The following is a 25,382-nucleotide window of genomic DNA, read 5'->3' on the forward strand; positions in this document are numbered from 1 at the left end:
CTCACAAAGAAATGATCGGTCTAAAAATCAAATGTTCGGTGTATTGTAACACTGAGAGACAGAATAGCAACAAAAAACTCAAAAGAAATGCATGTCTAACAAATGATGACTGATCTGCATGTTCATGAGGGAAATAAGTATTTGATCCCCTATCATTCAGCAGGATTTCTGGCTACCGGGTGTCTTTCATACAGGGAACACGCTGAGATTAGAAGCAGTCTCTTAAAGGGAGTGCTGATAATCTCATTTTGTTACCTGTATAAAAGACACCTGTCCACAGGAGCAATCAAACCATCAGATTCCAAACTGTCCACCATGGCAAAGACCAAAGAGCTGTCCAAGGATGTCAGGGACAAGATTGTAGACCTACACAAGGCTGGACTGGGCTACCAAACTATGGCCAAGCAGCTTGGTGAGAAGGTGACAACAGTTGGTGCAATCATTCACAAATGGAAGAAACACAAAACAAGTGTCAGTCTCCCTAGGTCTGGTGCACCATGCAAGATCTCACCTTGTGGAGTGTCAATGATCATGAGAACAGTGAGGAATCATCCCAGAACTACACGTGAGGATCTTGTCAATGATCTCCAGGCAGCTGGGACCACAGTCAACAAGAAAACAATTGGTAACACACTACACCGACAAGGACTGAAATCCTGCAGTGCCCGCAAGGTCCCTCTGCTCAAGAAAGCCCATGTCCAGGCCCATCTGAAGTCTGCCACTGAACATCTGAATGATGTAGAGGAGGACTGGTGGAAAGTGTTGTGGTCAGATGAGACCAAAATCGAACTCTTTGGCATCAACTCAACTCGCCGTGTTTGGAGGAGGAGGAATGCTGCCTATGACCCCAAGAACACCATCCCAACTGTCAAACATGGTGGTGGAAACATTCTGCTTCGAGGGTGGTTTTCTGCTAAGGGGACAGGACAACTGCACCGCATCAAAGGGACAATGGACGGGGCAATCTACCATCAAATCTTGGGTGAGAACCTTCTTCCTTCAGCCAGGACATTGAAAATGGGTCGTGAATGGGTGTTCCAGCATGACAATGACCCAGAGCACAGGGCCAAGGCAACAAAGGAGTGGCTCAAGAAGAAGCACATTAAGGTCCTGGAGTGGCCTAGCCAGTCTCCAGACCTTAATCCGATTAAAAATCTGTGGAGGGAGCTGAAAGTTCGAGTTGCCAAACGTCAGCCACCAAACCTTAATGACTTGGAGAGGGTCTGCCAAGAGGAGTGGGCCAAAATCCCTCCTGAGATGTGTGCAAACCTGGGGGCCAACTCCAGGAAAAGTCTGACCTCTGTGATTGCCAACAAGGGATTTGCCACCAAGTACTAAGTCATGTTTTGTGAAGGGGATCAAATCCTTATTTCCCTCATGAACATGCAAATCAGTCATCATTTGTTAGACGCATTTCTGCTGAATTTGTTGTTGTATTCTGTCTCTCAGTGTTACACCGAACATTCGATTTTTAGACTGATCATTTCTTTGTGAGGGGCGAACATTCAAAATCAGCAGGGGATCAAATACGCATTTCTTTCACTGTAAAATTCTAAGTCTATGGTTATTTTCAGGTCATCAGCTGGTATTTCTGACAACTACGGTAGTTCTAACCTCAATTGAACCCTTTCAAGAGACATGCCAATGTCCCCACAGGGATTCCTGTCACATGTTCCCTCGGGGTTACTTAACATGACACTCAATCCATAGATTACACTACCAGAAGGCCAGAGAATTCCACTTCCAGTCCAACTAGTATTTCTTGGGCTCTATGTCAAAGTTCACTGTTCATAATGGCCATGAAGGTAAATCAATCATTGGAATTGGTAAAAGAGACCTAGGCAGCCATAAAGTACCTTCATTTTTTCTTCAGTCCCAATATAAGTTCCCATTTGGTGACCAGCTTCATCTTTCATCTTTGATCCTAAAGCTATCTACACTCTATAGTCTCCATTCTACTTCTTGCGTCTCTTCAGACGATTTATGCCACCCCAGGTTTTTACTATGGAGAAATAGACATTTATTTCCCTGAAGGTCTTTCCCTCCTCTAGAGCCTTAGTATACCTCATCGGATCTCGGGCTAAGATGTCTTCATTATTATTGACTAGCAGAATTTTCCATGTAGTTAGATTGTTACATTGGCTTCTTTTGATATAAAGAATGCGTAAAGACGATGAAATTGTTTGCTTGGTGGATATATAATATATTCAGTGGCTAAATGGTTAGCACTTCCACCTGGCAGTACTAGGGTTGTTGGTTCAAATCCCAACCATGGCACCACCTGCCTGGAGTTTGCATGTTCTGTGTGGGTTTCCTCCGGGTACTCCAGTTTCCTCCCACACTCCAAAGACATGCTGGTAACTTAATTGGCTCCTGTCTAAATTGTCCCTAGTATGTGTATGTATGAATGTGAGTTAGGGACCTTAGATTGTACGCCCCTTGAGGGTTAGGGACTGATGTGAATGTACAATATATGTATGTAAAGTGCTGCATAAATTGACTGCGCTATATAAGTACCTGAAATAAAATATTCTGGCTGTGAAATATGACATTATCTTTGTATGAAACTTGGCTTAATAACCATATATTTTTTTTTTTATTGTGATCTTCAGCCTGTGCGCTCCATGATATCTTGTGCACCATGAGTATTGCATTCTTACTCCATGACCAACATGTTGTACTTTGTTGCTTTAGGTTTCTAATAAAACTTTTATTGTGCAAAAAAAAATCATTGTAGGCACATACACTTTATTGCCAAAAGTATTGGTCGGCCTGCCTTTCCACACACATGAACTTTAATGCCCCCCAGTCTTAGTCCGTAGGGTTGAATATTGAGTTGGCCCCGCCCTTTGCAGCCATAACAGCTTCACCTCTTCTGGGAAGGCCGTCCACAAGGTTTAGGAGGATGTCTATGGGAAGGTTGGACCATTCTTCCAGAAGCACATTTGTCAGGTCAGGCACTGATGTCGGGGGAGGAGGCCTGGCTCGTAGTCTCCGCTCTAATTCATCCCAAAGGTGTTCTATGGGGTTGAGGTCAGGACTTTGTGCAGGTCAGTCAAGTTCCTCCACCCCAAACTGGCTCCTCCATGTCTTTATGGACCTTGCTTTGTGCACTGGTGGGCAGTCATGTTGGAACAGGAAGGGGCCATCCCCAAACTCTTCCCACAAAGTTGTCCAAAATGTATGCTGACGCCTTAAGAGTTCCCTTCACTGGAACTAGGGGGCCAAGCCTAACCCCTGAAAAACAACCCCACACCATAATTCCCCATCCACCAAACTTTACACATGGCACAATGCAGTCAGGCAAGTACTGTTCTCCTGGCAACCGCCAAACCCAGACATGTCCATCGGATTGCCAGACAGAGAAGCACGATTGGTCACTCCAGAGAGCACGCCTCCACTGCTCTAGAGTCCAGTGGCAGCGTGCTTTACACCACGGCACCCAACGTTTGCATTGCACTTGGTGATGGAAGGCTTGGATGCAGCTGCTCAGACATGGAAACCCATTCCATGAAGCTCTTTACGCACTGTTGTTGTGCTAATCTGAAGGCCACAACAAGTTTGGAGGTCTTTAGCTATTGACTCTGTAGACAGTTGTCGACTTCTGCGCACTGTGCGCTTCAGCATGCGCTGACCCCACTCTGACCACGCTTGGAGTCACTGAGCTCCTGAGAGCGACCCATTCTTTCAAAAATGTTTGTAGAAGCAGTCTGCATTCTTAGGTTCCTAATTTTTACACCTGTGGCCATGGAGGGGATTGGAACACCTGAATCCAATGATTTGGAGGGGTGTCCCAATAGTTTTGGCAATATAGTGTATTTCCATTTCAGCGCGTGGTAATGCAACATGTAATGTGAAGGCGGCCTAAACCTGGTCACGTGAGCTAAAATGGGATTTGTACTACCTCTTTGCAATTTGTTGTAGATGCATTAACAGCTTGTGTGACCTAAATAATCTATGTGGCACCTTCCTAGTTACACTAGCTGGAGCTAGATCCCTAATGGTTAGACAGGAGCTGGTTAGCAGCTCAGGTGCAATAGCCAGAGGGGTCAAATTTGGGTCGGGGCTGAGAGTCTCTGCAGGCCAGCTCCTCTGGAATTTCCATCCTGCTCTAAGGCTTTCGGAGGAGTGCCTTGGAGGAAGTGGGTGGATATGATGAGCCGTCGGCTGCACCTTAGAGGGACCTCAGCCAATCCCCAACAGGAGGTTTGGCAAGGGGCTGGACTCCCTTAAAAGGTGTTAGAGTCTGCTCAGTAGCAAGAGTTAGAGAGTGGTGGTGAGAGAGGAGTGTGAGTCAGGAAAATATGAGGCTGGAGGAAGAAGAATTGCTAAGGGGCCTGCTAGGATGGGACTTGCCTGCAAGCCTGGAGCAGGAAAGGAGGAAACCTCAGGATTCACTGGTCCCCCAAGATAGGATCACCTGTATGGCTAGGAAGAAGCAGCCCAGCCGATAGGCTAGAAGCAGCAGCCAACCCACAAGCTGTACAGGAGAGGATCTGAGTGAGTACACCTGCACCCCCTGGGCAGACAGGGGAAGGAGCACTCTGGTGGGAAATCAGATTAGCCCTTTGCTAGTGACTGTACACCTTACCTAAAGGAACAGGAGCCAGATCCCCTACTCAGGAAGAAAGTCTCCAGATTGCTGGGTGAAGAGGAGTTCATCTGGGGTCTGGGGTAGTACAACTGGAGCTGCTGGTTAGCACTCCAAAAAAGACTGTCAAAGAGGCTGTGAATAGTTCAGGAAGTTTGTCTTCAGATATCGGTTCCCTTGGGCATCCTATACAACCCTTTACTCCATCCAAGTTTAATCCCCTCGATGAAACCACAAAACCAATGCTCAAGGCCTGATTTCTGTCTGTGGATGAAAACTGTGTGGAAAATGCTAATTGATTGGCTGTGCAGGACTATGGGGGGCCCTTAAATTCAACAGCAACCCTTAAGGGGGTAGTGCTACATCTATTTAATGTACATCTAATTAGGCAGACCCTCACACTACATAGTTGTAGGTAAAGCTAGAGGAAATTGTATATTCAGGTGCGAGGCCAGCTGTAGCTTTATTTTTCGTTCAGCCCCTTGCAGTTGTAGCAACCTCCTAGGTAGCTAGGGGGAGCCAATTTGATTATTTTTTAGATAGAAGGCAGGGTGGGAGCCTGGGAAATAGCTAGAAGAGGTCAAAATTTGGGTCAGGGCTGAGAGGCTCTGACCCATCCCTCTGATCTAGAGCTTTGGAGAAGTCTCTAGATGTCTCTTCAGTGGGTGGGGGTTAGGAGGGGCTGATCTGCACACTTAGTGGATCTTGACCGATCCCCAGGCAGGAGGCTTGGCATGGGGTCAAGATAGTCCTTAAGTGTGGTTGAGCCTGCTCAGCAGGGAGAGAGTTCAGATGGAAAATGTGAGAGCAGAAGGTGAGTGTCGAGCCTAGGAGGGGGCCCCGTTGGGAAGGGGCCTACCTCCAGGTAGGATCTGGACAGGAGGAACGCTGCACCTCACTGGCCCCTTGAGAGAGGATCCCATGTGGTGGAAGGAGCCAGCCCAGCAGAAGGCCTGAAGGCAGCTGCCAACCTACAGCTTGCAGGAGAGGAACCGTGAGTACTTCTACACCCTTTGGACTGGAGAAGGGGAGAGGGCATTTGGGTGGGAACCTGACTAGCCCTCAGCTGGACTGTGCTTTTAAGGCAGCATATACTGGATCCCTTTTGCCCAGTGAAAGCCCTCAGATTGCTGAATAGAGGAGGACTATGTGGGGTTTGGGGAGGTACACCAGGAGAAGCTGGAGAGCTCTCCAAGAAGAGAAAAACCTTCTATGGACTTGTACATAGCTATTAGGAAGTTTTCAGCAGTTTACAGTTCCTTGGGCATCCCATGCACCCCTTATCCTATCCAAGTACAATTCCCCTAATAAAACTAAAAGAAAAAACAAGCTCAAGGACATTTTCACTGTCTCTGGAATTAGTGCTACACACATAAGCAGAATAAGTTGAGCCGCTAGACTGTGCCAGAACATTTTATACCTGGATTGTTTTTTTAAGGAACAACAGTACAGATCTTCTGACCACAATGACCATAGTCACCAAATGGCCCAGCAATAAAAGGGTTAAGGAAATTAGGAGATTTGTTTCCAATGCATCATCATTCTTGATATCGGAAAGTTAGATCCGTGTCAGACATCTCCCGCTCCAAATATGCATCCAAGATTTCATTCTGAGCCACTGTGAGATGATTCTTCCAGTCCCCGCAGATACCTGGAGACAGAGAAACACAGAGATTGATCCATTAAAGTGGAACTACACCAGATCTGAGCACCACAAACTGAAAACGCTATTTCATTCATTTTTAATATCCAGAGCAAGCTCCCCCATCCATCCATCCATATCTTCATGCTTTATTTTATTGAGAGATTGCTTTGGAAAACACCTCCTTAGCATTTCTAGCTGTGGCCATCTTGATTAAGGACCATCTGGCCGCACCCAAGATGACAGCTCATGCATTAGGACAGCTCACTCATTAAAACAGCTTATTGATCAAGACAGCTCGTTCATCTTATCCATGCTGGCATGCATGTAAAATTTACCTCCTGGAATCCATCTGCTCTTAGCCCATACATGTAGGCAGGAGCCTAGCTCAGAAAGCCCCTCCTCCAGATTAAAGGAAAAAAAAATGCCAATGAAGACTCCTGGGATGTATTACATCATTTGCCTAGGTCAGAAACCAAGTGAAGAAATGTAAAAAATGTTTCAAATAAATTAAATATGATAAAATTTCCTATCTATTTACTAATGCTAGCAGCATAAGGATTACAAATAGTTCATGTTGATTGACAGAGTAAAGTTCTACTTTAACCGCTTAAGGACCGCCCTATAGCAGGTATACTGCTACAGGACGGCACCTGTGCGCAGAATCACGTATATATACATGTGATTTTGCATTTCCGGGTAGGGGGCGCATACGAGTCGCGTGTGCCCTACCCACGACGCCATTCGCGGCCGCGCTTGTCAATCACCGGGTCCCGGATGGTAATTACCCGCTGGTACCCGGTGATTACCGAGCATCTCCAATGGGGAGGAAGACTGTTTTGTTTACAAACAATCTTCCTCCATGTCAGCTCGAGTACACTGCACAGTTCAGCCATCCTGATCAGTGTGCTTACAGTGAAGCACACCCCCCCTAGTAAAACACTCCCAGCACACGGTTAACCCTTTGATCGCCCCTCACATTAACCCCTTCCTGCACAGTGCCATTAGCACAGTGTCAATGCTTTTTTTTTTTTTTTTTTTTTTTTTAGCACTTATCACTCTATTGGTGTCACTGAGGATGTCAGTGATACCAAGTCAGTTCCCCCCAGTGTCAGAATGTCCGCCGCAGTCCAGCTAAAAGTCGCTGATCGCCGCCATTACTAGTAGAAAAAAAAAATCCCAGTATCTATACCGCCATTTGTAAACGCTATAACTTTCACGTAGACCAATTAATTTGTAGGTATTGGGATTTTTTTTTTAGCAAAGACATATCGCAGAATAAATTTTTGCCAAATTTTGATTTTTTAAATGTTTTTACTGGACATGTTTAATAGCAAAAACTCCAAAGACCAGCAGGCACAGGAACCTCCTGGCTGACCGGCAGTTACAGATGGAGTAACCAAGCAGATGCAAGAACCTTGGCTTTGGGTATTCTGTTCTTCCTTGGTGCATTGGGTGGTACAAGAGCTTTCTGAAGTTGTTGCATGCGTAAAACCACAGGGCTGCTGTACATAGAAGTACTGCTATTGTGTTCTTTTTGCTCATTAATAAATCTACAAAACCTACTAACCCTTTTGGTGTTTGACTGACTACATGCCAAGGATCTAACCCTGAGAGTGGATGTAACCAAGGAACTTTTACTCAAGTAACTGGACTAGGACATCCAGAGTGTAGGCCACTTTGAGGTCACCTCACACGAACCTGTAATAATTTTACTTTAAGATGATATAATGGCACCACATGCAGGTTTTTGTTCAGTGGGACTGCGGGGGAATGCAGTTCCAGCACTGAATGTATGTAATGACAAAGGGTGCTGGGGTGTGCTGGAAGGTCTATTGGTGCTGGCCGCTGGGGGACCTATTGTTGCAGGATCTATTTTTGTGTGACAGTCTTTTGCTGTTGGGAAGTCTATTGTTGCTGGTGGGGAATCTTTTGTTGCAGCGGGGGGGGGGGGGAACTACGTTTCTCGGGGGTCAATTATTGTTGGAATGGATCTACTGTTGAGGGAGGGATCTATTGTTGCTGGGAGACCTCTTTTTGCTCCCGGGAGGTCTGTTATTGCAGGGCTGGTATTTTGTTGAGTCCATTGTTGCTGGGGAAATCTATTGCTGCTGGGAGAAGCCATCGTTGATGGGGGGGGGGGGGTCTATGTTACTGGTTTTCTTGTTATCATTAACAAATTCCATACAAATTACCACAATGATACTTGGCTCTGTATTCTTTAAAAGAGGAGGTACTGGGAGGTGCGTAGAGCATGGAACCAAGGCTCTGTGCTCAGAGGTGAGTAGGGGGGCGGACACAACAAGTGATTTAGAAGGGGGAGTTCCTAAACCTATTGTCTGAGAAAAAAAGCCTATGTAAGTACACAGTTGCATACTACATATTGAAACTCATCAAGGTGGTTTAATGCACATTTATCTAAAAAAAAAAAAATTAAAACAAGGGCGGACTGACAACTCATGGGGCCCCCAGGCAATAGGGGATCGTGGGGCCCCTGTGTCCTCACCCACACCAAACAAAAGCCTATGAAAGGTACTAGGGGCATCTCATGGGGCCCCCTACTGACCCTGGGCCCTCAGGCAGTGCCCGAGTGCACGAATAGTCAGTCCGCCCCTGTTAAAACAATAACTTCCCTATAAACTCTTAAAACAAAAATGACTTTCTACTAGCAGGTATAGATCTGTGGATTTTATCATTTGGAATGGAGTGGAATGGAGGGTCTTTACCTTTCCGCATAAAAGGGGAGATGTTGTGGTCCATGACTGATGAGGGTACAGTAGAATAATTGGACATTTTGTTTTCCTTCATAGCCTTGAATGTGGTGTGCTGGCAGATCTTCTCCAGAACATCTTCGGGAAGGTCTTCCTCAATAAACTTCAGAACCTTCTTGATCTCACGCTTTGCATCCTTCACCCAAATAGAAGGAGATGAAGATAATGAGCTTGGTCTTAGCAGAAAGGAAAGATACATTCATAAAGTACATCTCTGAACTAGAAGACCTGAAATCTACCATGACCAAGAAGGTGACCACACATCATAAGGATCAGTGGTGGGTGAGAAAAAGAATCCGTATCCTCTCAGGTTTTCAGATTTCAATATTAAACCTTTCAACCAATGTTACTAATCCTACATTTATTGAGCTGCCTGATCCATTATGCATTAGGGGACCATGCCTACGCTTGAAAAAATGATGTTTGTCCTGTTCACTCTTGTTTGATGGTCAGGGACTTCATCTTCAGGGGGGCAGTAAAAAGAAAAGTGTCTTACAATAGGGAGATACATTTCTTAAACTTCCAATGAAGATTGTTTTAGAGTTCAATGAAAGGCTTCTGTATGACAGTCTAAACATGTACTAAATCCAGGTACTGTGTAATGCACAATTCTCTAGAAAGTAAATGAAAAACTTCCTTTACCTCTCCTTGACTTGTGTCTCACACGCTCCCCCTCCCAGACACTGCAGCTTCCGTTGGGAGAGTTGCAGCAGCAGAGGCTGTGCTGTCAATCTAGAAAACAGAGGGTGGGACCAGGTGTGGCCAGGTCTAATCAGCACACCCCCAGCCATAGCACCAAGACCAAAGGACCAGCTGATTGGAGGTAAGGACTGTTATACACAGGGCTGCTTGGAGGCACCAGGGGACCTTTGGGTGAGAGGTACATGAAAGTGTACCCATCCCTTTAGGGATCAAGAAAAGTAACCATTTCACCTATCCTCTGTTAGCAGTTTAGAAGACGGTCTCACCTCCAGCATATCTTCATAGAAAATATAGAGAACATTGCTCTGCTGTCTGATCTTCCACCAGCCCTTCACATGCTGGCTCCACGACCCAAAGGCAACTGCAAGAAACAAGGTGACAATTTCAGATCGCTTACGGCTAGAACCTGGGTTTCAGTTTTATGTGGACACAGGAATAATGAATCCTAATGCTTGCTTCTAATATCCCCTATGGAATTGAGATTTGAGGTGTCCCCAATTAATTGAAATTCTGTTTTTCTTTGTTGTTTAAACATGGTGTGCATCTTCACTATTTTTGTTGGGCGCCATGTTTTATTCATATTGTTATCCTTGATGAAGCCACTTGAATTGGTGAAACATGTTGGGTTTTTTTTTTTCTTTGTTAAGGGACCCAATTTTGATTTACAAATTTGAATATGTGTGCTTCACTCTGAAATATTTCGAGTGACAATAGAAGGTCAGAAATTAAGGACAAAATAGGGTCCTCTATGAAGGCCGTTCTCCTTTTTCTTCTCTGCCTTAGGAATTGATATATGGACACATTATTGTTAGAACAAAGAGCAAATTATGGAGGTAGGAACAGGTTTTTAGGGACATGAAGATGGACATGAAGGACAATATCCAAAATTGGATTCTCATGCCATTTCTTCACATGGACTCAACAAAGTTTAGAGGAAGTTAAATGTTGATGCAATTACTGTAGAATAAATCTAATTGACTAATTTCCAGTTGACTATTCAGGACCAAACTAGTTGCTTGAAGTTAATTGAAAGCTAGGGGTGTGGAGAGATAGAGAGAGAGGACACTGGTGTATTAGGACCACAAAAGAGATTGGGAAAGCTTTTCTAATCTATTTATTCGTTCCCCCTGATGGTGGCCAGTAGGTTCAGGACCATTCACAGAAGTGGCATTCTGCCCCAATCCTCCCTTTTCTATTGACTAGCACCTATAGGTACCTAGGACAACAAAATGTTTGCTACTCTGCTTGATAACCAAGTGTTGCAGTGAAACAGGGGCGGACTGACAACTCATGGGGCCCCCGGGCAATAGGGAATCATGGGGCCCCTGTGTCCTAGCCCACACTCAAACCACACCCAAAAAGGCCTATGAAAGGTACCCAGGGCATCTCATGGGGCCCCCTACAGACCCTGGGCCCTCGGGCAGTGCCCGAGTGGTTAGTCCGCCCCTGTAGTGAAATCACTGTACTGCTGATAAAAATTGTCAAGTACTGAAAGAAAGGACTTGAAATCTATGTTTGCCAAGAAAATGGAATGGATGTTTTTCTTTATTGCAGGAGATACTAACCAGGACTATTGGTCCAACCAGCATGCCATTAGAAAGACACCATTGCAGGGGTGAACATACAATCTCCATTCAGCTAATGTTCCCAGTGGGAATGATTACCATGCAACGCTGGAGAGCTAACCAGTTGGCCACTATGTTGTCTTCTGATGGTTCCTAGCTTCATCCTTCTCATCCAAAGCAGGGGTACTGTCTAAAAATACACAGCACTTTCCAAAATTTAGATGAAAGGACCAGCTCACCCAAAAAGTGTTTTTGTAGTTATAAATAGGGCTTTGTGAGCTTAGCCACCTCCTGTGTTATGGATCTTCAGTGTTCCAACAACGAGAACGTCCTGACTCCTGCCATAATTTCAGACTCTGCTCTGTCCACTTGGAAGATTTCGCTGTTCTCACTCAACTTAGGTATTTCTTTTCTGTTAGATTCTCCATAATATAAAATAAATAGAAACAGGGATGGTGGGAGGTGTACAGACCCGGGAACTCAGAGCACGGATAGTGGGAACCCCTCATAATGGGTACAGCGGATGTACAGAGCCAGGAACTCAGCACAGGGATAGTGGGAACCCCTCATAATGGGCACAGCGGATGTACAGACCCAAGAACTCAGAGCAGGGATAGTGGGAACCCCTCATAATGGGCACAGCGGGTGTACAGACCCGGGAACTCAGAGCAGGGATAGTGGGAACCCCTCATAATGGGCACAGCGGATGTACAGAGCCAGGAACTCAGCACAGGGATAGTGGGAACCCTTTCATAATGGGCACAGCGGGTGTACAGACCCAGGAACTCAGAGCAGGGATAGTGGGAACCCCTCATAATGGGCACAGCGGGTGTACAGAGCCAGGAACTCAGCACAGGAATAGTGGGAACCCCTCATAATGGGCACAGCGGGTGTACAGACCCGGGAACTCAGAGCAGGGATGGTGGGATTCTTTCATAATGGGAGCATCAGCTGTATAGACCCAAAACATCAGCACAGGGATAGTGGGAACCTCAAATTATGGGCACAGCGGGTGTACAGACCCGGGAATGAAGCACGGTGATGGTGGGAACAGCAGGTGTGAAGATGCATAAAAACTCATCACAGAGATCTCACCAACAGATCTTTAAGAGATTGAAGAGACTAGACAGATGCTGGGAGAAAGCACAGGGGGACAGAGAGAGAGCACAGAGGGAGTGGGAGAGGGGGCAGCAGAAAGAAGCTGGATAGGGCCCCCAGGCCCTTGTGCCCTCTCAAAAGGTGGAACATCCGGGGGTCTGTTTAGACCTCTGATATCTGACCAAAGCCCCCAGTGCAACAAAATGTAAATATTAAATATATATTTGTAAAAAGAAAAATAAAATGTTAAAAAAAAATAGAAAAAAAACCCCAACTACTTACACCAATGTCGGCACTACCAGGGTTGCAAAGGTCGCAGTTGGGACTGGGCCCTGGTGTTCTGTCACTGGTCTCGGATGGAAGGGTCCTGGGCTCAGAGGGCAGGGCCCCGGGGGCCTACATAGTTTCTTGCACCAGGGTCCTGAAGGTTTTAGTTACTCCTCTGCTTTTAGTCCTACTTTAAATCTCCAGAATCCACCAAACAATGAACACCATTTTAAGGCCTTTTATACAACAACAATGGGTATAAAAACATACATACTTGTCCCCTCCATAAAGCCTTGGAAAAATTCCTCGAATGTCCCAGGATCCGGGTGAACAATGGCCATTTGATAGAAATGATAGTATGACACCAACACGTCTTTAGGATTGCGTGCCACATAGATCACCTGCACAGAGACGGAAAAGAAATAAAACCAGATTGTGCAATCTGTGGGATATTCCAACTGTATAGTGGAAACAATAGACCTCCCCCGCCAATATAGATTCTCTTTAGAAACAATAGATCCCCCAGCAGTCAGCAACAATAGACCCACACCCCCTGGCAATGTAGATTCTCTCCAGAAACAAGAGCTCCCCCAGCAGCCAGCAACAAGAGACCACCCCCCCCCCAGAAAAATGGACTCTCCGTCAACAACAGATCCATCCCAGCAGCAATAGACTCCCAACAGCCAGCATCAATACACCATTCATCAGCCAGCAACAGTAGATCCCTCCCAGCAATGATTGACCCCCCCAGCAACAACAGCCCCCCCCCCCCTGCAAAAATAGATCTCCTTCAGCAACAATAGATCCCTGACCACCCCTTGCTATTACATACTGTGTTCCTCCATGTTCCTGCTGAAAAAATAAGACCCCCACATCTCTCCTCTGCAATGTAAAGCATTGGATAAAAAAAAAGCATTGATCTAGTGCTTTAAAAAAAATGTCCAAACGTGACATCGCTCCAGTCCTCCAAGGGTATAGAGATGAGTAGAGGCCATCTTTCCTTTACTCATCTCTATGGCCAGTGCCGGGATCGTTCGATGGTTTCTCAGGTAAGGATGGGAACTACAGAGCGGCGGCAGTGGCGGGTGGCGAGGGGTGGCAGCGGGGAGGGGGCAGGGTTTTTTCGGCACCTGTATCGGTGCTGTTTTTTTCATATCGACAGACAGCCGAAAGGGGTGTTTTCGTCCGAAACGTTTCGACCACCGAAATTTCGGTGCATCCCTATTAAAGATGCTAGAGACCAGGGGTCAGCAACCAGTAGATCACAGCCAGGTGACTGGTAGATCGCAATCTGGACTTGCTGACCCGCCATCCCAGAGCATCAAGCAGTGCAGTGCAGAGGGACTACTTGGTAAGTTGGATCTGTAGTAGGGAGCAAGAGCCGCAAAAGCTGATGCCTCCTCCTGTCCCATGCCGAGTGACACCAACTGCACTCCACCTCTTATCCCGGCTAGACGTCTCGAGTGAAGAAAGAACTTGAAACCCCTTTTTTGCCTGTTTGAAGTTTTATAGACCAGGATCTCCAGAAACATGGCTTGACCATCTCTGGGACAGAATGTAGATGACACCCAATCCTCGCACCTTGCAGTTCTTCTCCCAGAAGCTCTGTGGGACAAGATTCACAGGTAGGTGAGATTTGATAACGCGCCGAGTCTTCATTGAATTCAGGGTTTCGGTTCCTGAGGGTGAAGAAGCAACCAAACGTTAATTTTTCTTTAGAATTCCACATTGATGGACATTTCTCTTCCCCTCCACTTCCCGCCTTTCAAACATCTGCTGTTTCTTGGTGTTTTCAATTCACCATCCAAATATATTTATTTATTTCAGGTACTTATATAGTGCCATCAATTTACATATATATTGTACATTCACATCAGTCCCACCCCCGAGGAGCGTACAATCTAAGGTCCCTAACTCACATTCTTACATACACATACTGGAGGCAATCTAGACAGGAGCCAATTCACCTACCAGCATGTCTTTGGAGTGTGGGAGGAAGCCGGAGTACCTGGAGGAAACCCATGCAGGCACAGGGAGAACATGCAAACTCCAGGCAGGTGGTGCTGTGGTTGGGATTTGAACCAACGACCCCAGCACTGCCAGGCGGAAGTGCTAACCATTTAGCCACTGTGCTGCTCACCCAAGTTCTCACCCAAGATTTGATGGTACATTGCCCCGTCTATCGTCCCTTTGATGCGGTGCAGTTGTCCTGTCCTCTTAGCAGAAAAACACCCTCAAAGCAGAATGTTTCCACCACCATGTTTCACAGTTGGGATGGTGTTCTTGGAGTCATATGCAGCAGTCCTCCTCCTCCAAACACGGCGAGTTGAGTTGATGCCAAAGAGTTCGATTTTGGTCTCATCTGACCACGACACTTTCCACCAGTCCTCCTCTGCATTCAGAGGTTCAGTGGCAGACTTCAGACGGGCCCTGGACATGGGCTTTCTTGAGCAGAGGGACCTTGTGGGCACTGCAGGATTTCAGTCCTTGTCGGCGTAGTGTGTTACCAATTGTTTTCTTGGTGACTGTGGTCCCAGCTGCCTGGAGATCATTGACAAGATCCTCACGTGTAGTTCTGGGATGATTCCTCACTGTTCTCATGATCATTGACACTCCACGAGGTGAGATCTTGCATGGTGCACCAGACCTAGGGAGACTGACACTTGTTTTGTGTTTCTTCCATTTGTGAATGATTGCACCAACTGTTGTCACCTTCTCACCAAGCTGCTTGGCCATAGTTTGGTAGCCCAGTCCAGCCTTGTGTAGGTCTACAATCTTGTCCCTGACATGCTTGGACAGCTCTTTGGTCTTTGCCATGGTGGAGAGTTTGGAATCTGATGGTTTGATTGCTCCTGTGGACAGGTGTCTTTAATACAGGTAACACAATGAGATTAGCAGCACTCCCTTTAAGAGACTGCCTCTAATCTCAGCTTGTTACCTGTATGAAAGACACCTGGGAGCCAGAAATCCTGCTGAATGATAGGGGATCAAATCCTTCTTTCCCTCATGAACATGCAAATCAGTCATCATTTGTTAGACGCATTTCTGCTGAATTTGTTGTTGTATTCTGTCTCTCGGTGTTACAATACACCGAACATTCGATTTGTAGACCGATCATTTCTTTGTGAGTGGGAAACATTCAAAATCAGCCGGGGAGCAAATACGCATTTCCTTCACTGTAAATAATTCATTATTTTGGACTAAATTTCTTTTGGTATTTCAAATTCGTTTAAATTCGTTACTATTGTCATTTGGAAATTCGAATACATCCAACAAACGAAGATTTTGGCTGAATTTCCAGGACCCGCACGTGTCTATTGTGGGATAAAATGCAATCATGTGCCATGCTTTGCTGTATCGCCTGGCTTTCAGTTGTATCCTTGGACCTTTGCAAAGCTTGTTGTACTCTTAGTTCGAAAAAAAAAAATATATATATATATAAATGTATGTGTTCTGACTTACCTATGGCCATATCGGGCACTGCGTACTCTAGGAAGGGCACCCGATCATATATTGCACCTCTGGCCGTCTTCTGTGTGTCTCCATCATTAAAGATCAGATCCAAAATCTCACTCATCCAAGTGGTTCCTGAGGAAGAATGAAGTGACTTGTAAACTCTAATTCCATAATAGAGAACTACACAGATGGGTGAAATGGAAAACTTCATTGCAGCTCACCAGAGTCTACTATACTGTGGTTACTAAACCCCGGACCCCGCATTCACTGTATCCGCCCTCCCCGGACCCCGCATTCACTATATCCGTTCTCCCCGGACCCCGCATTCACTATATCTGGTCTCCCCGGACCCCGCATTCACTATATCTGGTCTTCCAGGACCCCGCATTCACCATATCCGGTCTCCCCAGACCCCGCATTCACTATATCCGGTCTCCCCGGACCCCGCATTCACTATATCCGGTCTCCCCAGACCCCGCATTCACTATATCCGGTCTCCCCGGACCCCGCATTCACTATATCCGGTCTCCCCGGACCCCACATTCGCTGTATCCGGTCTCCCCGGACCCCGCATTCGCTATATCCGGTCTCCCCGGACCCCGCATTCACTGTATCCGCTCTCCCTGGACCCCGCATTCACTATATCCGCTCTCCCCGGACCCCGCATTCACTATATCCGCTCTCCCCGGACCCCGCATTGGCTATATCCGCTCTCCCCGGACCCTGCATTCGCTATATCCGCTCTCCCCGGACCCTGCATTCGCTATATCCGCTCTCCCCGGACCCTGCATTCGCTATATCCGCTCTCCCCGGACCCCGCATTCGCTATATCTGCTCTCCCCGGACCCTGCATTCGCTATATCTGGTCTCCCCGGACCCTGCATTCACTATATCTGGTCTCCCCGGACCCCGCAGTCACTATATCCGCTCTCCCCGGACCCCGCATTCACTATATCCACTCTCCCCAGACCATGCATTCACTATATCCGCTCTCCCCGGACCCCGCATTCGCTATATCCGCTCTCCCCGGACCCAGCATTCACTATATCTGGTCTCCCCAGACCCCACATTCACTATATCTGGTCTCCCCACACCATGCATTCACTATATCCGCTCTCCCCGGACCCCGCATTCACTATATCCGCTCTCCCCGGACCCTGCATTCACTATATCCGCTCTCCCCGGACCCCGCATTCACTATATCCGCTCTCCCCGGACCCTGCATTCATTATATCTGCTCTCCCCAGACCCTGCATTCACTATATCTGCTCTCCCCAGACCCTGCATTCACTATATCCGCTCTCCCCGGACCCCGCATTCACTATATCCGCTCTCCCCGGACCCTGCATTCACTATATCTGGTCTCCCCGGACCCTGCATTCACTATATCCGGTCTCCCCGGACCCTGCATTCACTATATCCGCTCTCCCCGGACCCTGCATTCACTATATCCGCTCTCCCTGGACCCTGCATTCACTATATCTGGTCTCCCCGGACCCTGCATTCACTATATCCGGTCTCCCCGGACCCTGCATTCACTATATCCGGTCTCCCCGGACCCTGCATTCACTATATCCGGTCTCCCCGGACCCTGCATTCACTATATCCGGTCTCCCCGGACCCTGCATTCACTATATCTGGTCTCCCCGGACCCTGCATTCACTATATCCGCTCTCCCCGGACCCTGCATTCACTATATCTGGTCTCCCCGGGCCCTGCATTCACTATATCCGCTCTCCCCGGACCCTGCATTCACTATATCTGCTCTCCCCAGACCCTGCATTCACTATATCTGGTCTCCCCGGACCCTGCATTCACTATATCCGCTCTCCCTGGACCCTGCATTCACTATATCCGCTCTCCCCGGACCCTGCATTCACTATATCCGGTCTCCCCGGACCCTGCATTCACTATATCTGGTCTCCCCGGACCCTGCATTCACTATATCCGCTCTCCCTGGACCCTGCATTCACTATATCTGGTCTCCCCGGACCCTGCATTCACTATATCCGCTCTCCCCGGACCCTGCATTCACTATATCTGGTCTCCCCGGGCCCTGCATTCACTATATCCGCTCTCCCCGGACCCTGCATTCACTATATCTGCTCTCCCCAGACCCTGCATTCACTATATCTGGTCTCCCACAGTACACACAACATAGGAATGCAATTATTTAAGTAAACAAACTGCTAAATACCTTTTCCCATCAGCAGTATATAGCAGTCTTGTGACTTCTATCAGTGTCCAGCAGAGCACTGGTTAAAGCTTGTAGGAGGAGATTTCATTCTGCTCTAGGAAGATGCAGGAACCCTGACCTCTGTCTGGACAGTGCTGATTGGCCCTGTGCTGATCACATGCACTCTCCCAAGAAAAAAAATACCTCTCTAGCAATACACACCACACTGAGCATGTGCAGAGTGTCTCCACACGATATGTCTTATCAGGTGATAAGAGGGGGGGCTCCGGAAGAAGGGGAGGATCAGAGAAGAAAGGATCAAACAACCTTTTACACAATGCAGAGGATTAACCCCTTAGGTCCCTCCGTGAATATAACAAACATGCTTTCCTGCATCTACAGACTGATTGGACTGTTGGGGGTTTAGTAACACTTTAAGTGTATCCAAAGCCAACATTTTGTAATTCCTGTAAGATTTGCATTGTGAGAGATTTCACCTACAAGAACTCATCTTACCAGACTTCGGGTACGTGTTGATCATGATATCATCATCTCTGGCTTGGAACCGCTGAACATTCGCCCAGTTTTCCGAGAAGGGTCCAAGGATCGGCATCCCACTGACAATTTTTATCGGAGGACGGTCCATGTCTGCTGTGCAAACACGCAAAAGTCATTGAAGGAAACAGCCCGACACTCAGAAAGATTCTGCCACAATAACCTTCACCGTAAAACACAAAATAATATATCATACAAAAAAAAAAAATCATTAAAAAAAGGCAAAAAGAATAGATCAGGAAAGAAAAAATAAAATACAGTATATCATGAAATAAAAAAAAAAGTATCATTAAATACAAAATGTATGAAATAAATAAAAACAACAAAAAAAACACAACAATATATCATGAAATAAAAAAAATAATACAACAATTTAATTCCCGGAATGGACAATTTAAAAAAAAAAAAAGAAGAAGGTTTTTTACCTATACGCTAGCAGGCAGCTGTTGTCACCTTCAAGAACCCAAACACGTAACACATCCTGTGCAGGAGCATTGTCGTGGTGGAGAATTCACTTGTTAGGCCACAGTTTAGTTTTTTTTTCCTCCAAATATATTCCCATAACCTTTTTAGAATTTCCAAGCAACAATGTTGGTTGAGCGTTCTCCCATCATTGTGGACATGCCCCCCCCCCCCCCCCTCCTTAAACCTCTTATGCTATTCAAAAACACTTAATATCTTCCTGGAATGTTCACCATTTTGTAACAGAGCTAAACTTTCATTCGCACTTTTGCCAATTTTCATGTAAACTTTTATGTTAATCTGCTGCTCCAGATTCCTGTCACTCATTTTCCGCCAACAGTGGTATATATATATATATCATCAAATTGAAAAAAAAAAAGTCATATATCATGAATGAAAAAAAAACAGCAATATATTATGAATTAACAAAAAACAATATATCATGAAATACATACAATTGTGAAAGAAAAAACAACATATCATGAAATAAAAAAAAAAAAATCATGATATAAAGAAAAATATGTCACTCAACACCATAGGGCTATGCCGCAGGCATTCCGGGAGTTTAATTGTCACATTCTGTATATATTGGTATATATCATCAAATAAAAAAAAAATATATCATGAATGAAAAAAAAAACAGCAATATATTATGAATTAACAAAAAACAATATATCATGAAATAACAAAAAAAAAAAAATCATGATATAAAGAAAAAAAATGTGACTCAACACCATAGGGCTATGCCGCAGGCATTCCGGGAGTTTAATTGTCACACTCTGTATATATTGGTATATATCAAATTAAAAAAGAAAATCATATATCATGAATTAAAAAATCAGCAATATATTATCAATTAACAAAAAAACAATATATCATGAAATACATACAATTGTGAAAGAAAACAATGACATATTATGAAATTATAAAATAAAAAAAAAAATCATGATATAAAGAAAAATATGTCACTCAACACCATAGGGCTATGCCGCAGGCATTCCGGGAGTTTAATTGTCACATTCTGTATATATTGGTATATATCATCAAATAAAAAAAAAATATATCATGAATGAAAAAAAAACAGCAATATATTATGAATTAACAAAAAACAATATATCATGAAATCACAAAAAAAAAAAAATCATGATATAAAGAAAAAAAATGTGACTCAACACCATAGGGCTATGCCGCAGGCATTCCGGGAGTTTAATTGTCACACTCTGTATATATTGGTATATATCAAATTAAAAAAGAAAATCATATATCATGAATTAAAAAATCAGCAATATATTATCAATTAACAAAAAAACAATATATCATGAAATACATACAATTGTGAAAGAAAACAATGACATATTATGAAATTATAAAATAAAAAAAAAAATCATGATGTCAAGAAAAATATGTCACTCAACACCATAGGGCTACGGCCGCAGGCATTCCGGGAGTTAAATTGTCACACTCTGTATATATGGGTATATATCATCAAATTATAAAAAACATCATATATCATGAATGAAAAAAACAGTAATATATTATGAATTAACAAAAAAAAAAAAAAAAAATCATGATATAAAGAAAAAAAATGTGACTCAACACCATAGGGCTATGCTGCAGGCATTCCGGGAGTTTAATTGTCATATTCTGTATATATTGGTATATATCATCAAATAAATTTTTTTTAAAAAAAATCATATATCATGAATGAAAGAAAACAGCAATATATTATGAATTAACAAAAAACAATATATCATAAAATACATACAACTGTGAAAGAAAAAACAACATATCATGAAATAACAAAAAGAACAAAAAAACAAACAAACAAAAAAAAATCACGATATAAAGAAAAATATGTCATGAAATAAAAAAAACATGGGAGCTGATTTACTAAAACTGGAGAGTGCAAAATCTGGTGCAACTATACATGGAGCCCGAGTTCACTCTGATGCGGTGCAGAATTCGCAGCAGTTTCTGTGTGAATTCCGCACCGCATAAATATCATCCCGTTCATGCGAACCGCCGCGGTTGTATATGTTAAGTCAGAGGCGTCCCTAGGGTTGGTGTCATCCGGTGCGATAACACTTGGTGACACCCCCTCTGAGGATCCCCGCAGGATGGATCGGATCTGCGGATTGAGCATAATGGATTGGATCTGCGGATTGGGGAGGATAATGGATCGGAGTCTGATCCATTATGCTCAATCCGCAGATCCGATCCGTCCTGCGGGGATCATCGGCTTTCTTTACAACTTACCTTTTTGTGGAGCGGGTCCGGTGTCACCCCGTATAGATTGCATGCCGACAATCCCCACAGGATGGATCAGATCTGCGGGTTGAGGATAATGGATCAGACTCCGATCCATTATCCTCCCCAATCCGCAGATCCGATCCGTCCTGCAGGGATCATCGGCTTTCTTTACAATTACCTTTTCGTGAAGCGGGTCCGGTGTCACCCCGTGCAGCACGCAACCCCTGCACCTGCCTCGGGGGACGCCACTGTGTTCAGTTAACGACACCCCAAAATCAGTCTGCAAAACGAAGTGCGATGTGCAGAATCGGATCCTATAGGTGTGGATACCCGTGTGATCCGATTCTAGTGCAGACCAAAAAAAGGGTCCTGTGCAGGGGTGGACTGACAACTCATGGGGCCCCCGGGCAATAGGGGATCATGGGGCCCCTGTGTCCTTGCCCAAACTCAAAAAAGCCTATGAAAAAGGTACCAGGGGCATCTCATGGGGCCCCCTACCGACCCCGGGCCCTCGGGCAGTGCCCGAGTTTCCAAATGGTCAGTCCGCCCCTGGTCCTGTGCCTTTTTGGTTCGGATGCGGTGCGATTTGAGCCGTACAAAATGTATGTCTCATATCGCACCGCGCACAAACCACATGTGATCTGCACAGGCGTGCGGTTCCTGTGCCCCTCACATGCAATGTCCCGCACAAGTGTGAACCCAGGCTGAAACCAATCAGCTTCCAGGTTTTATTGTCAAAGTTTAGTTGAACCAGCTGAAGTGAGAAGCTGATTGGCTGCCATGCACAGCTGCACCAGATTTTGCACCCTCCAGTTTCGATCCCATTATATCATGAAATTATAAATAATAGGATACATAATAGCACAACACAATACAAAGTTACAGCTCATAAGGGTCCATTCACTCTAGGTGTGGTGGGGCTTCCTTGCAGTCCCACCACACCCTCCTGCAAGTCAAGACAAAAATTGCCTTGTCCCTGGTGTGGCCGGCTCACTCCACCGCTTTGCCGAGAAAAAGTATGGAGCATCGGCTGATCGAACTTACTGTGAAAGTTTGTTTAAAAGGAAAAAAAAATAAATAAAAAGGAAGAGTGCAGTCGTACAGATCACACCCCACACCGGCGTGTGCATGGACCCTTAGGACCCTTGTTGATGCTCTTTGGCCCTTGTGTTGATGGCCTCAGTCTGAGAAGCTTCTGAGATCATTCGGAATTCATTGACCTTCACCTGACATTTATTTTTGAACTTTTTCCAGCAGGTTTGGTATTCCTATAGAATTGACGGTAAAGTTCACGTCCCGTCCCCCCCCCCCCAATGCGAAGGGTCCCAGAAAATCCTCACACATCTGCAGCCAAGACACCAGTATGATGGAAACTAATATTAACCCTTTCTCTGCCGGAGCTATTTTTCCGTTTGCGATTGAGAAATAATTGTAGGGATGAAGATCTGAAGATTAATTCAAGAAACGTTTTGGCTAAACCTACATTTTAAGTGCCAGTTCCTGCAGATCCCCAGCCTGTGCGTCCGCATGCATTCTTACCTGAGCAGAGGACCCAGCAGTCTCTGTGTATGGATGGCGAGATGAAGAATCAGTTCTGAAACCCGGAGGGAGGGAGAGAGGCTGAGGGAAGGGGAGGTGTTTGTGTGAAAAGAAAGGACGACGGAAATAAAATGTGCCAAATATGTCAGGAGGCTCTGTGTCAGACACATGCCTCGTACTCAGCGATCCCGATCAGATTCTGAACACTTCGTTTACCTGCATTATATATACGCTGGACCCCCGTGTATCATGAACAGCGAAACGACCGATACAGTAAGGGCTCCATGTACACTGCGGCTGATAATCTCACGTTTAGGAGCTTTTCTGCGTTCTTTTCAGCAGCCCCTGAACTCTCCCTAATGTTCTCCTAGGTGTCCTGTACACATCGTCCTTTACAGGCAGTTGAGTTCAAAGTTGTTTTTTGAACACACCAAACTTGCATTCAGGAGTAGATTTTATCGGCGTTTCAAACACCAAATGCTTGTAAACGCGGCTAACCACGTTTATAAGTGTTTGCATTTGGAAAATGTTTTTAACTCTTCCATTTCCAGATAGTGCCCAGAGCCTTTTTTCCCCATCATGAAAAATGCATACAAAGTGTTTTCCCGGCACTCAAATGGACCCGGTACGCCACACTTTGAGGTTTCACATGAAAGAAAATATGTTACACACCGCTGCAATAATTTCTGCACAGAAATGAGCCGGAACACATCTAGACACCCAAAAAAAGACAGCTAATCTCAACACATACTGTTCTCTCTATTTCTCTCAAAATGTCTGAAATAGTTAATTATTTACAGTTTTTCAGTGCATTCCAGGCATTTTGGAAGGTCTCCTGAGGTTATCTTTAAAAAACGCTTCTAAACGTAAACACTCATAAACACAGTATGCAAACGCGGCTAAACAGATGTTTTTTAACCTGCAGTCTGAAGAGTTTTCCAAATGCCCCGTGTACATGGAGCCTTATATTCATTATCTCCAAGTACACAAAGTACACAACATACGAATCAGATCTGAGATATCATGAAGGACTTCTAGGTGCACATATGGGCAATCCACCACTTCAGGCTAAAGGTCATGTTTGCAAAACCAGACTGTTCTCAACACAAGTGTAGTATATTGCATGTAATATATATATATATACATATAAAAGATATTGAAACACGTGCTCTTCATTCTTGGACAGGCCAGTAACGGGAAAGTGGGTCCTCTGAAGGTTTTTGATGATTTCATGAATATTCCGAGTACCCTGTCATCTGCCTGGTCTGTACCTCTGGTTTATGGATTGTTTCTCAGCTGATTAAATGCATCTCTCTGGAAAAGAACTGTTGGGTCACTGTGGGGTGCTGGATCACTGTGGGATGCTATAACACTGGGGGTGCTGGATCACTGTAGGATGCTAGAACACTGGGGGTGCTGGATCACTGTAGGATGCTAGAACACTGGGGGTGCTAGATCACTGTGGGGTGCTGGATCACTGTAGGATGCTAGAACACTGGGGGTGCTAGATCACTGTGGGGTGCTGGATCACTGTGAGGTGCTGGATCACTGTAGGATGCTATAACACTGGGGGTGCTGGATCACTGTAGGATGCTAGAACACTGGGGGTGCTAAATCACTGTGGGGTGCCGGATCACTGTGGGATGCTGGGTCACTATGGGTGCTGGATCACTGTGGGGTGCTGGGTCACTGTGGGGTGCTGGGTCACTGCTGGGTGTTGGATCACATTAAGGGGGCTAGACCACAGTGGGGTGCTGGATCACTGTGGGGTGCTGGATTATTGTGGGGTGCTAGATCACTGTGGGGTGCTTGGTCAATGTGGGATGCTGGATCACTGTGGGGTGCTGGATCACTATCAGGGGGCTAGACAACTGTGGGGTTCTGGATCACTGCAGGGTGCTAGATCACTGTGGGTGCTGGGTCTCTTTGGGGTGCTAGATGACTGTGGGGTACTGGGTCACTGTGGGGTGCTGTGTCACTGTGGGTTGCTGGTTCACTGTAGGGTTCTGAATCACTGTAGGGTGCTGGGTCACTGTCGGGTGCTGTGTCACTGTGGGGTGTTGGGTCACTGTGGGGTGTTGAATCACTGTGGGGTGCTGGGTCACTGTGGGGTGCTGGGTCACTGTGGGGTGTTGGGCCACTGTGGGGTGCTGGGTCACTGTGGGGTGCTAAATCACTGTGGGGTGCTGGGTCACTGTGGGGAGTTGGGTCACTGTGGGGTGCTGAATCACTGTGGGGTGCTGGGTCACTGTGGGGTGCTGTGTCTCTGTGGGGTGTTGGGTCACTGTGGGGTGTTGAATCACTGTGG

General features: G+C 45.6%; 1 protein-coding gene across 4 annotated transcripts in view; it reads right to left on the bottom strand.

Moving 5' to 3' along the window:
- Positions 1-5,988: 5,988 nt before the first annotated feature.
- LOC149457005 (sulfotransferase 1 family member D1-like) overlaps positions 5,989-25,382 on the bottom strand; it is a 30,704-nt gene continuing 11,310 nt past the window's right edge. Inside the window, exons 1-8 of one of the 4 annotated variants that reach the window (XM_089684158.1) lie at positions 23,075-23,177; positions 18,785-18,916; positions 16,099-16,224; positions 14,218-14,315; positions 12,911-13,037; positions 9,973-10,067; positions 8,960-9,140; positions 5,989-6,242 (exon numbers count right to left, since the gene is read on the bottom strand). In XM_089684158.1, the coding sequence (XP_089540284.1) occupies positions 6,130-6,242; positions 8,960-9,140; positions 9,973-10,067; positions 12,911-13,037; positions 14,218-14,315; positions 16,099-16,224; positions 18,785-18,914 (870 nt within the window). In that variant the 5' untranslated portion in view covers positions 18,915-18,916; positions 23,075-23,177 and the 3' untranslated portion in view covers positions 5,989-6,129. Of the gene's footprint in view, positions 6,243-8,959; positions 9,141-9,972; positions 10,068-12,910; positions 13,038-14,217; positions 14,316-16,098; positions 16,225-18,784; positions 18,920-23,074; positions 23,178-25,382 lie in introns of those variants that run through there. The other 3 variants (XM_089684159.1, XM_089684161.1, XM_089684160.1) reach the window with 3 other exon arrangements.

The sequence above is a fragment of the Staurois parvus genome, unplaced genomic scaffold (genome assembly GCF_062004578.1).
Source record: "Staurois parvus isolate SC_StPar_1 unplaced genomic scaffold, SC_StPar_1.0 ptg000338l, whole genome shotgun sequence".
In the NCBI taxonomy this organism is placed as follows: domain Eukaryota; kingdom Metazoa; phylum Chordata; class Amphibia; order Anura; family Ranidae; genus Staurois; species Staurois parvus.